Here is a 14339-nt window from a genome sequence, read left to right on the forward strand (position 1 = left end):
GTCATTATATACACAGATCCCCACTGTCCCCTAGGAACGGGCTGAAGGTTTTGTTTGGAGGCTGACACAAGTTTGCTGTCCCTAGGCTCCCACCAGTGTAATTACCACGTTAATGAATTAATTGCTCCAAAGTGGCGTTTGTGTGAAGTAGAGAGAAGCTGCCCAATTTATGGCAAGTCGTTTTGTAGAAGCAGGGTCTTTTCCTCCACTGCCTGGCACCTAGTGCTGTCCTCTACGTCTTTGCAAAGGGTGTGAAACACAGCCACAAGGAGCAAAACAGAGGAGGCTCAGACTTAAACCTTGGCCAATGCTTTCCCCTCTTCTCCACAATCCCTATGGAAGAGCAGTCAAGTGCATTTCATGGTGGAAAATCCTTTATCGACTGCTCCTTCCCTTCCCCCCTTCCCCTTGGTGGTGAATTGGATTGTTGATCACAACCATCCACCCTGTGTTGATTTAGTCATTAATGGCTCGTGGGAACGTTCATGGGCGTACACACACTAATGCATACAATAGATGTGACACTAATGGGCCATGTGCCAGTCACTAAACCAATCACATTGCTTGTACGCCATATCCTTTGCTCCTGGTTTTTTTTTTTCTTCTGTTTTTGCAATTGGTACGTTGTTTTTCTGTCTGCATAGGGCCGTGCACATTTTATGGGTTACTATAATATAAATAACTGGTTGCACACATAAGCCTACATTAAAAGAACATTATTAAAATTGCCATTTTCTAGGTTTAGAAAACAAACTGAAAAAATAGAAATTCCATCAGGTGGGATCACATTGGTACCCATGTGCGTCATCAGCTGGGTTGGAACCTTCAGCTCCTTCATACAGACCTCTGCCATTTGAACTAACAGAGTAAGCGTTAGTGGTAGTAAGTTGTCATCCTCTGTGTGGACCGGCACTAGAGGGGATGGGACATTTTGCCAGTGGGTTTCACAGATATTTGCTGATGGCAGAGTGATGGTGAGACTCAGGGATCTTGGATTCAGGCTGTGAAAGGGAGTGTGCTCTAGTGGGCACAAACTCTTCTGCTCATTTCCACCAAGCCGGACCCTTCTGCCCCATCCTCTCCAACCTGTCCCATCTCTTCTGCTTCCCTGGATGGTCATCGCAGTCCCATTCTCCTCTCCGAGCCAGTCCTAGTCCCACTTCTCCCTCCACACCCAGATCCTTATCAGATCTCTCTCTTCTTGTCCCTCTCCTACTTCTCTCACAGGAATAGCCAAAGGCACCTCCCTGACACAAGATCCACCCACCTGCCAAATTTCATATCACTGCTCCAAAGGATGGAGATGCTAGAGCTTCCCAAAGAGAAGGTTGCCAGATTTTTTTTTAACGTGGGCAAAACATGTTTTCCCCAGCTTTGTTCTTGGAAATGGCTGAACTGTTTTGGCTGAAAAATTCTAGTAAAATTCAGCGTGAGGCAGATACGTGGCATAGAAAATTTCAGCTCAAACAGTTGTAGTTTGGCAAAGTTATAACCTACTGAAAACAGGGTCTTATGAAGGGAAGTGTCCGGCAACACTGATAATAAGTGGTGTCCCCAGCCCCGCCTGTAATAATCATTGTATGTCAATAAAATACTTTCCTGACACAGTCTGCAGTACAACTAACTGGGGGACTGAAAGGGACCTAAGAACATGAGACCAAGGTGCTAAAGTACAGATTGGATTAACTGGGCTCGACCCAGTGGGTTTGTAGGGCGTATGGGAGGATAGACGGAACTGTTATTGCGTCTTTCAGGACAAGGGAAGGTGAAAATATAACCTAGTGCAGTCAGCAGAGTTCTGAGCCTGAGCACATAAAAGAGGCAGCAGGTGGTAAAGCAAACGCACAAATGGATATTACCACGGGAGCTTCTGCACTCAGACAATGCCAGCTACTGCGCTTTCCAGCTCGTCAGCACAAGGCAGTCTTCAGTTCTAGCCAGGCTTCCAGAGGAGGGAACAAGCATGTTTCCAGGAGGAGAACGAGAGTCAGTCAATACTGTGCATTGATCCTGTCTGCAGAGTGGGGAAGCTTCAGAAACCAAATCAGCTGTTAGTACAAGTCAGTAGCTCGTCTTCCCCATGTCAGTTGTGCAGCCCCTGCCCCCCCATCCACCCCCTCCCCCCCCCCCCCGAGCATGTTCAGCTGCCCAGATAAACCCAGTTCAACCAGGGCTCTGTTAGTAGTCGGAGAGGGACCAAATGTGACTGGAAGTGACTCTTGTTCCAATCCAGGCACCTCTGTTGGCTTCCCATAGAAGAGCGCTGGTGTGCTCGGCCAGCTCCGACTTGACTTTGTGTTACACTCCCCCAGATCTTAGACTTGACGACTGAACTCTCAGATGAGCGGTTCAAAGGCGAAGTGGCCTGCCAGGTCCTAGAAGGTGAACGGGCTGAGCGGCTCCGTGGGTCACGAGAGATAAAAGAACTGCAGGTGAGTGTCAGGCTTGACGAGCTTGGCATGTTTGTGCTCTCCCCAGACAGAGCAGCTCCTGGCTGAGGGCAGCCCAGCACACACCTCCGGCACTGAGCAGTGCGGGCCCCTTTCACTTGGACCAGGAGAGCTATGACTGTGTAGAGGGAGCACAGCCATGGGGCTTAAGTCTGCGCTAATGGGGAAGTGCACTCTGGGGGCTGGTTATAAGGGCAAACACAGTACCAGCCATTGTGTACCGAGATGTGTGAGAAACATTTGAAAACCTTCACTTCTTTGGGGTGAGCAGCCTAATGCAAGCATGGCCTGAGAGGAAGGAGACCTGAGTTTTGTATGCATCTCTGCCACTAACTCACTGGGACCTTGGTCAAGTCACTTCTCCTCTCTGTGGCTCGTGCTCCCCACCTGTAATATGAAGACAGCACTTGCCCATGTCTGCGAAACACTTGGAAATCCTGGAGAAAAGGCACTAGGGATGAGTGCATATGATATCATTATTATTTATTTCAGTTTCATACTCGGTTTCACTCAGACTGTTGAGTGTATGAATCCAGCTGCCAGGGCTGGAATCTATTATTTCTGATTAAGCCAGATATAGTGAAAAAGCGGGCACTAGTGTGACCTTTCCTGTCAGGATCACAGCTGGAAGTGTGGCTGCCCTGGGGGAAGACAGTTTTGGTTCCATTTGGTCCGTGCAGTTTGCTTGCAGCTGGTAGGAGCTGACCCACTTCTTCCTTTCAGAGTAAATACGACCAAGTGCAGAAGAAATTGGAGTCCGTGGAAAAGCAGCTGGAAGAAGCTCAGCAGCAAATTCAGTTGCGTGAAATTGGGATAAGTGGTGCTGCTGGAGGTAGGGAGCACTAACCTTCAAGAGCAGTGATGTGCTTCAGAGACAAACTCAGACTGGGTGTAAATGGCTGCACCCCTGTTGTGTTCAGTGGGATGTCACCTCTGTAACCCAGGTCTGAATGGGGCCCCCAGTGTCCTGTCAGTTTTACCCCATTTGCATCTGTCTGGCTGTTGGGAGTTTCAGGACACCCCAGTGCTATTCCCTTCCTAGAACTTTGCCACCAACCACCTTTAACCCATCTGCATATTTACCACCATCTGTCACTCTAGATTGCCCGGTCTGACATAGCTTGGGAGTGACACCTCTTTTCTCCCGTCACTGCTGCTACGGCTTCGGAATGCAGGATGAGCAAGGATGGAGATCGAGTGCCTCGGCCCAAGTAGCTGTTGGTACTTCTCTTTGCTGCCCTGGAGACTCCACACTCCAGAAGTGTGAGGAGTATTTAAACCAGAGGGTTTTACAGACAGTCACATCACTTGTGACGTGGTGAGGGTACAGTTAAGGTTACTGGATGGGGAAGGCTTAGCTCCTCTAATCCTGCCAATGGTGCTGAGTGCGGTAAAAGAACCTATCTAGACTAGACTGGGATGTCCAAGGACTAAAGATTGTGTGTATGGGCGGGGGGAGGGGGAGGGGGGGGTCAAGAGGCTGGTCTGTGTTTTACTTCAGCTACTGAGGATGAAATAAAGTGAAGGGTCCCAGAGTCAGGGCTCCAACCTGAGCCCGAATGTCTACACCCCAATTTTACAGCCTTGTAGCCCAAGCCTGAGTCAGCTGACACAGGCCAGCTGCAGGTGTTTAACTGCAGTGTCACATACCCGGAGAGTTTAGTGATACACATGGACTCCAGGAGAGACATGTTTTTATGTCCTTGATGGGTCAGCACTGCACAGTGTACCTGCATCGTGCCAGTGTTCTCAGTCTGGCTTGTCTAGCTGACTTGTTGAATACAACCCTTTACTCATGTTAAAAGGGAATTAGCCTTCTTAGAGTGCTTGCTGCCTGGTTCCAGGCTGCTACCTGGGCATGCTTTCTGTTGACAGAAGAGGAGTGGCATATGCGATTTGACTGTGCTCAGATGGAAATCACGTTTCTCAGAAAACGCCTCGCACAGTTTGAAGAGAGGCTGGAGTCTGAACTGAACTGTAGGAAAGAGCTGGAGCAAAAGGTAAGTGCTGAGAGGTTAGCGCTGTTCCTGTTCTGTTCTGTACGTGAGTGGGGAGCTGCACGGGTCGGGCGAGCAGAGAGGTTAACATCCTGACTGTCCTGATCTGGAAGAAATCTGTTGTTGTGGTAAAACCATTGCCACTAGTGATGGGGGTTGACACAGTCTCTAGAATTTGTTTGCAGAGCTTTGGAGCCGCCTCTGTGCCTATCTAACTCCATGGGGCTAGTTGCATGAGCAAGGATTTCTTCTGCCAGTAAGGGTTTGTAGGGTTGTGAATAAGGGTTTGTAGGGTTGTGCTCTTCAATGTGTAATAGTAACATCTCTCCAGTCACACTCTTGCCCCCCAAGAAAAATAACCAAGTCTTTGTTAATCTGAGAAAAAAACAGCCATTTTGTAAAGTTGCATTTACACAAGAATACGTCAGAATTCAGCACGGGTCAAATGTGAGAATATGCATAAAAAGATGCACGTGCACACCTGCAGGGCCTTAAATTCTCCATGAGTACTGGTTGCGTTTGGAAAATGTGGCCCCGGTTTTAAAAAAATGACAAGTGGTTTTGTGTGTGCTTGTCACGATTTGTGGGTGCTTGTCTTGAAGCACCTAGAAGGCCCTGATTTTCAGGGGGTGGGAGACAGCCTGCACCGCCTCTCAAGTGGAGCACCCCAAAATGAAGGCAGTCAAAATTACTGTCCACTTTTGTACGTTTTGGCTTACGCTGATCAAGAAAGTACAGCAAAGAATGGAAACCTGAACATAGCAATTTCCTGGGGCAACGGAACTAGAGTCCTCTTCTTCATGCAGCCCTGAGCCCATGGCCAAGCTTCCGCACGTCTCTAAATGTATCAGCTCCTTGATGCAGCTCATCGCCACATCTTCTTAGGAATTGGAATGACATTTGACGTGCTGAACTACATTAAAAACCAAACCCACAACTTTTCAATGTTTGATCAGGGCATATTCATTACCATAGGCCTCGCGGACAGATGTTAGCTCCAAGAAGAGTTCACAACGCCATAGAAGCATTCTGAGAGTGTGGTTCTTGCTTTACAACAGCTTAGAAAATCAGCTCCCTTGCCATTAGTAGCAACATAAAGAAATAAATACCTTCACGGTACATTAAAAAGTTATAATATTGCAACAAATGCTAAGGAGCTAGGGTAAAAGAAAATAGCCCATTTGCTTTCTGATACTTAGTTCAGAATTACAGGCTTCATTAACTCAACATTTTACTTATTTAAAGTTATTCTTTAATGACTCCACTTCATCTGTGAGTGCTCTGGGTTTCTCTCCTTCCCAAGCCCAATGCGGATCCTTAGTGGAAACGTTTTTCCACTTTAGTAAGTTAAAAGGCTTCCTTTCACATCAAAGATGGGGTTCGATGATCTTAAATGTCACAGACATGAGGGGACTGGGTCCAAACTGGCATTTATGCCACCCTGAACTCACCCTGATAGACACACAGAGTGGCAAGGATTAAATCATTTTGAATCACTGCTGCTGGAAAAGAGCCCTCAGTCCAGTGAAATGCAGCCCTAGATAGAGCACTAGTACAAGGCCTAGCACCACATAAGTCCCACTTCAGCCCACAGGGACGTGGTGACTTGGCCTTGTTGGATTTAAGTGGCACCTAGTAGAGACCCTTATACTGGGTCTCTGCACAGGATGCATGTCAGCCTGGGAGAGCTTTGCCAGGAGAAATAGTTCTGAACAGCAAAAAAATCTCTGAATTTCTCACCAAATCTAGAGGGTGTTTTGTCCTGGGGTTCAGGTTCAGCCCATCTGAGAGGTTGGTGAGCCGGCTGCAAAGTTCAGAGCAGAGATCCAACCTTCCCACAAAGACTGGGTGCTTTTGGACTGGGGTGTTTGGTTCAGGCTTCTCTCTCTCTCGGATGGACTGAGGCCTTAGTCAGGTTGCATGTTGGGAATCCCCTAAATGGTGAATTTCACACACACCTCCACCCCAGTTATCCCTGTGCAGAAATTTCAGCTTGATATGTCTCATTGCTGTTTGCCCTGCAGCTCAGTGAGGTGCAAAGCACCTACGAGGGTGCCAAGAAGGTGGCACAGCAGATGAAGAGGAAGTGCAAACACTTGGCCTGTGATCTGGAGGACACACGGGTCCTGATGGAAAGTCTGCAGAGCCGCAATCATGAACTGGAGAAGAAGCAGAAAAAGTAAGACCTAGCTTTGGGGTCTGCCAGCAGAGGCAGCTCTGGCTTTAGAGCTGGCCTAGAGATACCTTATCCCCTTGAGCTCCACAATGCCCGGAGGTGCCCCAAAAAGCTTCTCCCCAAGTGATTCTGCAGGGTTAGAAACGTATTGTGTCCATGGCCTTTGGAACCATCACTTCCCTGTCTGTCAGTTGTCCCACATTTCCTTTTCCAGCTCTGCACCAGCCTGGAAGAAACCCTAAATTGTACCATTGTTTTAAACTTCTCTGACTGTGTTTGCTGTTGAAAGATTAGCCCTTCACCTGGGGGCTAGTGTCTGCTTCCCCAGCTCAGTGCTGAGAGCACACAGAGAATTGGTCCTGCTTTGAGCAGGGGGTTGGACTAGATGACCTCCTGAGGTCCCTTCCAACCCTGATATTCTATGATTCTATGAATCCAGACCCTTCCCTTTCAGCAGCCAGACAGCCTGTGCCCAGCCTGCTGCTAGAGGGAACAGGAGACCCCATTTCTCAGGGTGCAATGGTTTTCTCCACTGAAGCAATAAGGAAGTGTGTGTGTGTGTGGGGGGGGACTTTGTGCCAAATCCTGGGTTCGAGACCTTCTCAGCGCTAGCCAACAACCTGAGGAAGTCAGAACATTTCAAAAACCTACCACTTGTCCCCTCTTGGGGACCCCAGATCTCTGATCTATATACTGGGCTCCGCTCCTAGAGCAATCGGTGTTAAGCAGAAGCAAAACCAGCCATCCAGCCACTAAAAATGGGGCTGGAGCCTAAGAAGTGGATAGTGGACAGCAAGACGCCCTCACACAAAAAGCCTTCCAAGCAAGAGTTACTTTGATCTCTGAAGATATGACAGCTGTTTATCCAGTGAGGCAATCACTGTCTTTTCTGAGAAGAATAGTAATGAGGCGACAACATGTAAGATCATGTATAGCCAAAGGCTGCTAGTCATATGAGGTCAGGAACATCTTCTTAAGGGAACCCCATGGAAGGCAGAGGCTGCTGCTGTGATTCCTCTGATACCCAGAGTTTAAATACTATCTCCATTAAAGGGCACCAGGCAACAACCCTGTAGCATGTAGCAAGCGAATTGTGAATCTAAAGTAGGCCTCAGACACTGGTTTTTCTTTTGGGGGCTGACATTCCTGTTTATTTTCACCTGCTTTGAATGTTGGATATTGTGCCAGGCAATACGTTCTGTTGCTGTATAACTATAACACATTTCCATTATAAAAATTGTTCTGTAAGGAAAAATTCAGAGAGCTGCATACTGCATTTTAAAGTTCATGGGGAAGGTGAGGCAGGATAGGCACACCCTTCCCTCAAAGGCGGTGACTACTTCCTGAGATGCAGCAAATAGAATTTGCATTTCAGAGGAAGTGGCCAGGACCTGGAGATCTGCGTGTGTTAAAGATCCATCATTAGTGAAGATCCCTGGGTTTGCCCCTAGCTGTGTAAGTCCCCCAGGCTGGAAGCAAAATACTGTATGTCCTTGAGTGGGATGAAGGAAGCCCTGGAGCTCATGTTCCAACTCCTGAACCACTGGCACCATTTTCTCGCCAAGAAATGGGTGCAAAGCACTTTAGTGTTGCTACTTATTGTTTGGCCAAAGAGGTATCTGTGAAGGGGGGGGGGCACTGCCTCCTCCCAAGGAAGTGAGAGACCAAGATTGAGTCTTCTGCATCACAGCACAGAGAAAAAGAGAATGTCCTTCGGCTGCAGTATCAGCTCCCTCTGTGTTCTTTTCAAAACACTTCACTGCCAGTATCCTTCATTTTACCACCTCCATGGAGCTCAGATCCTGAGTTTAGATCTGAGGGGTTTGGGTCTGACCCATACCTACTAACAAGTCAAGAAAGTTTAATCACCTAATTATGGCTGTGAAATCACAAGGTTCGTAGCACGGAAAGGGCAGCGCGGAGTCCGAGGGTCAGCGCGAGAGGCTGATCTCTAAGCTGCCTGCAACGTTGTGTGAGTTCAGGGCAGGCTCCACACACAGGCTTACTCTGAGTGTCTGCGTGTTTTAAAGTGTTTTACATTAGTAATGGCCACTTAGAGCTCTTGTTAATGTTCTGTTCTTTGCTGAGTGCCGCTGTAGGTGCGTATGTGCAAAGGGCTAAATGTGCAGTGCTGCTGTTCAGGAACCTTCAATTTCATGAGGCCAGCACTTGAATGGAGTAATTAGCGGTTCACCAAATGACTGCAAGACTTTGCAGATTCTAGATCCATTATGTAGCCCCTGATGAGTTGAGTTCACCTCGGAAGCACTTGGCAAGTCCAAGGCCAAGTGGATGCTAATTGCCACCTTCTTGCCCTCTCCTTTGGAGCTGTTCCCCTGCTAATGCTCACTTGTGGTCGTGTTCCCATCTGGGCTGTTGTCCGCAGAGCAGTAATGCGGATGTGTCACATGTGGCAGGTTTGACATGCAGCTCGCCCAGGCCTTGGGAGAGTCAGCGTTTGAAAAGAGCCTCCGTGAAAAAGTGACCCAGGAGAACACCACCATCAGATGGGAGCTGGGTAAACTGCAGCAGAGATTAGAGGTAAGAGGAAAATATCCCACTTTACCCTTGCCTAGATGGCTGCTCTGGAGAACTGGCATCTTCCAGCAAAGCTCTTATAGTTGTAATTACAGTCATGATAATTAGACACCAATCACTCTGCTAGAGACATCTTTATTCTGTGATTTCTTCCAGCACATAGCAGGATGCATAGGGCTCTCTCATATCAGGCTCCTCTGAAAGACAAGGGACCCAACTGCTACACAGAAACACACTGAAGTAAATAGAGCTCTGCCCAGATTTCAGGGTCTGTCCGTAAGTCTGTTTGTAACAAGCGGCAGGACTGGGGCCCCAATGCATTGTGGGAATGAACTCGGGACCAAAATCAGCACGTCATTGTTCCAGTTTTATGCTGGCGTAACTCCGAGTTTGAAGACTGTGTAGAATGGGAGCGGCCTACTGTTAAATCAGCCCCGGTTGGTGTAAAGAGAGAAGTAGAAGAAGGGTATTTTCAACCTGAAGTTGCCCTTATTTACTTGGAATGGGGTGTAAATATTGGGGCTGCCCAGTAATGGAGTACCCCAAACCCCGAGGCTGCCAGGTGTACCGTGAATTGGAGGCACGCTCTGTAGGTGCTCCAGCTGCTAAACCTTGTAGATTCTAGCCTTGGTGGGTTCCAATAACCACTCAGGCACATGGCTAAGGGAAGGGTATTTTGCTAGGGCTGGCAGAAAAGGGGAAGGTTGCAGATACCCTAGGTAAGAGGCGTAGACAGAGTTCAAAGTGAGAGATAGTAGTTCCGGTTCGGGTCCTGGGGGCCAGCCAACTGATGGCTCTTCAAAGCTCTTCAGGACTACTGCCCTGGGGTACCCTCTCCAGTCTATTCAAGCAAATAGCAGCTTGCAGTTTCTCAGACCAGACTCACTGGGGCTCCTCGGCCCTGGCTTCTTGCCCAGCCACTGCTGCTTCCCCATAAGTCCCATGCAGACTTGCCTCCAGTTGAAATGTCTGTCAGTCACAGCCGGTTCCACAAGCAGCCCTGCATACAGTTCCTGGAGAATATTTTTTATTTTGTCTCTAGCTTCTCTGCAGCTCCTGGCTTGCCATGCGGCTGCCACTTCCAAACAGAGCCTGGCCTCCACCTTTTCATGATCTTTGCCCTTGCCCAGCCAGGAGGAAAGGGACATACAGTGGGGACGGGGCTGATGGGAGCTGTAATCCTTTATTAGCAGATCCATGATAGGGGTCTCTCTAAAAAGATCTCTAGCTTTAGTCAAGGGTGTTGGTAGTGTTTGTTGATACGACGTATCTCTTATTCTGGAATCTCAGAGATGCGATAGCTGCTTGGAAACTTTTGCAGTAAATGAGGGTATTCAGAGTGCCAGTTAATCAATGAGGCAGGTCCATCAAAGCTTGTGATAATGCAACACAGCTTTATTTTGCTAGAGAAACTTTCATACCCCTCATGTCCCAAAATTCCTTACAGAGCTGAGAACTACAATGACGGAGTTAGAGAACAGAGACCAGCAGAGGGAGAAGGGAATTAAGAGAACTAGGCAAGGGAAAGAGGGCACGCTTTCAGTGGAGAGCTGAAATGAGATGCAGGTCCAGCAATGGAGAGAAGTTAGCACCAGATGGCAGATGCTGTCACACCCACAACAGTGACCTCATGTGGGAGTAAGAGAAGAGGTGAGTGGTGGGTGGCCGGAGGGAGCTAGAGAGGAGTAGAGAGAAAGAGACAAAAGGGCTGCTCAGATGAACTGGTATGAGTTAGGTGCTGTGGGTTCCTGGAGGGGGTCTTAAAACGAGAAGTAGATCCTGCAATGAGTGGGGGCCAATGGAGGAGTCTGAAGAAGTAATAGTTATTTTCATTGAGTGACTGCTGCATCAGATAAGCTCCGAGTCCACCTCCCATCCCTTGCAAAGGCCACTGTGTCATGAGTTGAATCCCAAGGGTATCTGTAGCAGATCGCAAAAGTAAGGTTAACGGCGATCATTATTGTTGTTTAGATGCTGCATGAGAGAGAATGCCTCGTCCCTTCGCTGTATCCTCCTTCACTGTGTGTCACTAAAAGGGAAGTGTCAAGAGGCTCCTAACAAGCCAGGTTGAAAATTTTCCAAATTTCAGTGAAAGCTATTTTTTCACATTTTCATTTAAATTATCCACACACCCGCAGCACGTTCTGACCAGTTCTGGTTTCTCAGTCAAGCCCTGGGAGGTTGTTTTCTTGGGGAAGCAGATGGCTTCATTGCTAATGGGGCTAACGAGACTACCTGGACCCTCTACATTTGTGAATTTTCTTTTTTCCCCCCCTGCACAGCAAAAGGACTTGGAAACTTCCAATCTGAATCAGCGAATTGCAGTGCTGGCCATCCGAGTGCAGGAGCTCACCTCACCGGAGGCCTGGGACAAGGATGCTGTGGCTACCCTAAGGAAGAAGCTTTGGGAGCTTGAGTCCAGTGCTGCTGAACAGCAAAAAGAACTGAGCCGACATGCAAATGCTGTTGAGCAGCTGGAACAGGTAAGATTTCCTCCTCCTGACGCTATTCTATCCAGGAGGTCCAAAGTCAGTGCCGTGGTCTCCAGCAACCCTGAGAAACACAGAACAAGTAATCAGCTCCCCAACTTGAGATTGATTGTTAGGGTCTTCTGCAGCCTCTCGCCTTATTGAAACTCAGTGTTCAGCTTATTGATTCTTCTCCTTGTTTAACAATTTTAATATGGTTCAGTTGTTTCATTATCAAACCTTAGGCTCAGAACCCCCTTCCATTGATGGGTAACAGGTGTTTTGCATTGCAGTGGCTGAGTCTTGCAAGGTGATAGCAGCGCATCCCTGTGAAAGGCTGACAGCCTGCAGGTGGTAACTTCATCAGCTTGCTGCTTGGAAATGTTTTGCTCCTGGCAGGTTCTGTCATTCGAAGTCCCCTGGCAGTGAGGCCTGGGATCTGAGATATTTTTTAGGATGTGATAGGTCGTTGTGCCCCTCCCATGCATTTGAGCTGCATGGGCTGCCCATCTGGCATCCTTCTGAAATCTTCAGAGGAAATGTGCTGCAGTTTCCTTCCTGGTCAGTAAGCTGGGGAAGCTCTGGGAGAGTTTGTAACAATTCCCCCAGCTGACGTAGAGCTCTTTGTCTTGGGCCTCCTCAGCTCCACATGCGGCTTGAAATGGAAATAGAACGGATGAAGCAGATGCACCAGAAGGAGCTGGAAGACAAGGAAGAGGAGCTAGAGGATGTTCGCCAGTCCTGTCAGAGGAGGGTAAGTCGGCAAAGTATTAATTGGGATGGGATTCGCTGAAGGGTGTGACCAAGGGACTCAGGGTGGGATGCGTTATTAACCTGCCTTTGGGGAGGAGATTTAGAATTCTCTTCTGCATGTGGCTTTGACTGGGGAACAAATAAGGAATTAGGCCCAGATTTTTACAAGTATTTAGACATTGCACTGCTCAGTGTTGCAAGGCCTAACTGATTCAGTCAGAAAATGGGACAGGGCAAATATAGCTTGTAATCTAAGTGCAATATTCGGAAAGGTGCAAACCCCTATGTTTAACATTGTGTTGACATGCTGCTTTCAAGCAGATAGTGTGAGCCATGCATCTTGAACACCCTGTTGTCAATAGCAAATGATCTCTGTTGAGGGTGAATGTATCTGTGCTTTTGCATAAAACAAAAAAGAGGAGTGTGTGTGTCAGGACACAACAGGAAGCAAACACAAGCGGCCTCCATCAGTTCCACAGCCAGACATTTGTGGAGGAGTCGCATGTGAAGGATGATTGGGTCACTGACGCATGTATGACTCCATTATTGTCAGGGACATGGTCCCTGCAGAGAGACCCCCCCCCCTCCCGCATATTACAATCTGCTGGTGGAGAACCACGGACAGCGTCGTCATTCTGTCCAGGAAAATTAATACAGGGAGGTTCAACGGTTGGCCACGCTCATCACATTTTATATGATTCTCTCTACACACATCCCCTCTTTTTCTATTCCTTTCTACTTATTCTTAGGCCCAATGGCTTTCAATTGCTGGGCATTATCACATTGTATTCCACTCGGGAATCCGGTAGTCATAGTTCTCAGGCTTTGTCTGTGTTTGTTTTGTTAATTGCCCTCCATGAAGGGGTAAGATAGTGTCAATTTCACTGAAAAAATTTTGAACAGGTTCCAAGGCTGCTCTCAGCTGAAGAGAGATTTTTCTTCTTTTCCCTCTCTTGCCCCAAATAGACTGAATGTTTCTTTTCTAAATGAGTAAATGGCAGAGACTCTCAAGAGGGGAATCAATATTTAGTATCCTGCTTGTTTGCTTTTCCCTTTTAAACCCAGCTGATGAGCAGCTTTTCAGAGATGCAGAAGGAGGCTGGTGGCTGACTTGAGAGAGCTCTGATGAGCCATGCCAGCCACTGACAGGTTCAGAGATGGAGTCTTCTTGGCAAGTTTGCTGCTCTAGGCCAGGTCCTTCCAGTGGCTTGAAGGAGCAAAAACCATGCTGTGAAATAAACCATTCTGATTTTGATTTCCCCACCCCATTTAGGGTCTAGCTGGTCCTCTGTCGGTCATGCAGCAAAGCTCTGAACTGCTCATCAGGATCTTATTTCGTTGTCTCAACGAGAGGTGATAAGTGGTGCCTAGAGAGGGGCCAGATAAATGAGCCCAGTTCGGTTCCCCTGACACTTGCCACTTCTTCAAGCCTTTCCCTCCTCCGTCAGCTGTACAAACGTGGCCTGATTCGTCCTCACAACACCTCTGTGAGCTCACTGTTGTGACCTCTTCACAGATGGGAAAACTGAGGCACGCAGGTTACGTGACTCAGGCCGAGGTCACACGGCAAGTCCTTGTCAGAAGTGCAGGGAATATGGCCCCCTTTTCTCTGGCCACCGTCAAACTAATTCTCAGGAGCTGCTGTGGCATCTCTAGGCCACCTGAGGATTACCTTGCTGGGGGGAATCCCCTGTTGTCAGGGTAGGCTCCCACTAGAGCAGGGGAGAGCAGCCATGAGGAACTGGAGCATCTGGTCTGTCTGCCTCTCCCAAAGCATGAGGAAGCAGAGCAGACACTGATGTTTGCAAAAATTGAGGCAACAATAATTATAGACATGAAAGGTGCTTCTGGCCATGCACTTCAAGTGCACTCGGGGTGGCACCATGGACCAAGCTGGAAGTGGCCCCTGGAAAGCTTTGTGGGTTGGGAGGAGGCCTCCACGTCTCCCTCTCCTTAG

At 48.2% G+C, this 14339-nt stretch overlaps 1 protein-coding gene and 1 long non-coding RNA gene across 6 annotated transcripts in view; one reads left to right on the forward strand and one right to left on the reverse strand.

The window, feature by feature from the left end:
* The window catches only part of MYO18B (myosin XVIIIB), a 201723-nt gene that overhangs the window by 105199 nt on the left and 82185 nt on the right, over positions 1–14339 (forward strand). For all 5 annotated transcript variants that reach the window (XR_012665109.1, XM_075120125.1, XM_075120124.1 and 2 more), the window contains exons 25-31: positions 2313–2432; positions 3174–3282; positions 4326–4450; positions 6472–6626; positions 9041–9164; positions 11444–11644; positions 12273–12383. Coding sequence is in view for 4 of the 5 variants with exons in the window: in XM_075120125.1 (XP_074976226.1) it covers positions 2313–2432; positions 3174–3282; positions 4326–4450; positions 6472–6626; positions 9041–9164; positions 11444–11644; positions 12273–12383 (945 nt within the window). In the remaining variant the exon portion in view is untranslated. The remainder of the gene's footprint in view (positions 1–2312; positions 2433–3173; positions 3283–4325; positions 4451–6471; positions 6627–9040; positions 9165–11443; positions 11645–12272; positions 12384–14339) is intronic.
* LOC142069331 (uncharacterized) overlaps positions 1–14339 on the reverse strand; it is a 37153-nt gene that overhangs the window by 10051 nt on the left and 12763 nt on the right. The gene's annotated exons all lie outside the window — the stretch shown is intronic.

Source organism: Caretta caretta, chromosome 15 (genome assembly GCF_965140235.1).
Source record: "Caretta caretta isolate rCarCar2 chromosome 15, rCarCar1.hap1, whole genome shotgun sequence".
NCBI classification, from domain to species: Eukaryota; Metazoa; Chordata; order Testudines; family Cheloniidae; genus Caretta; species Caretta caretta.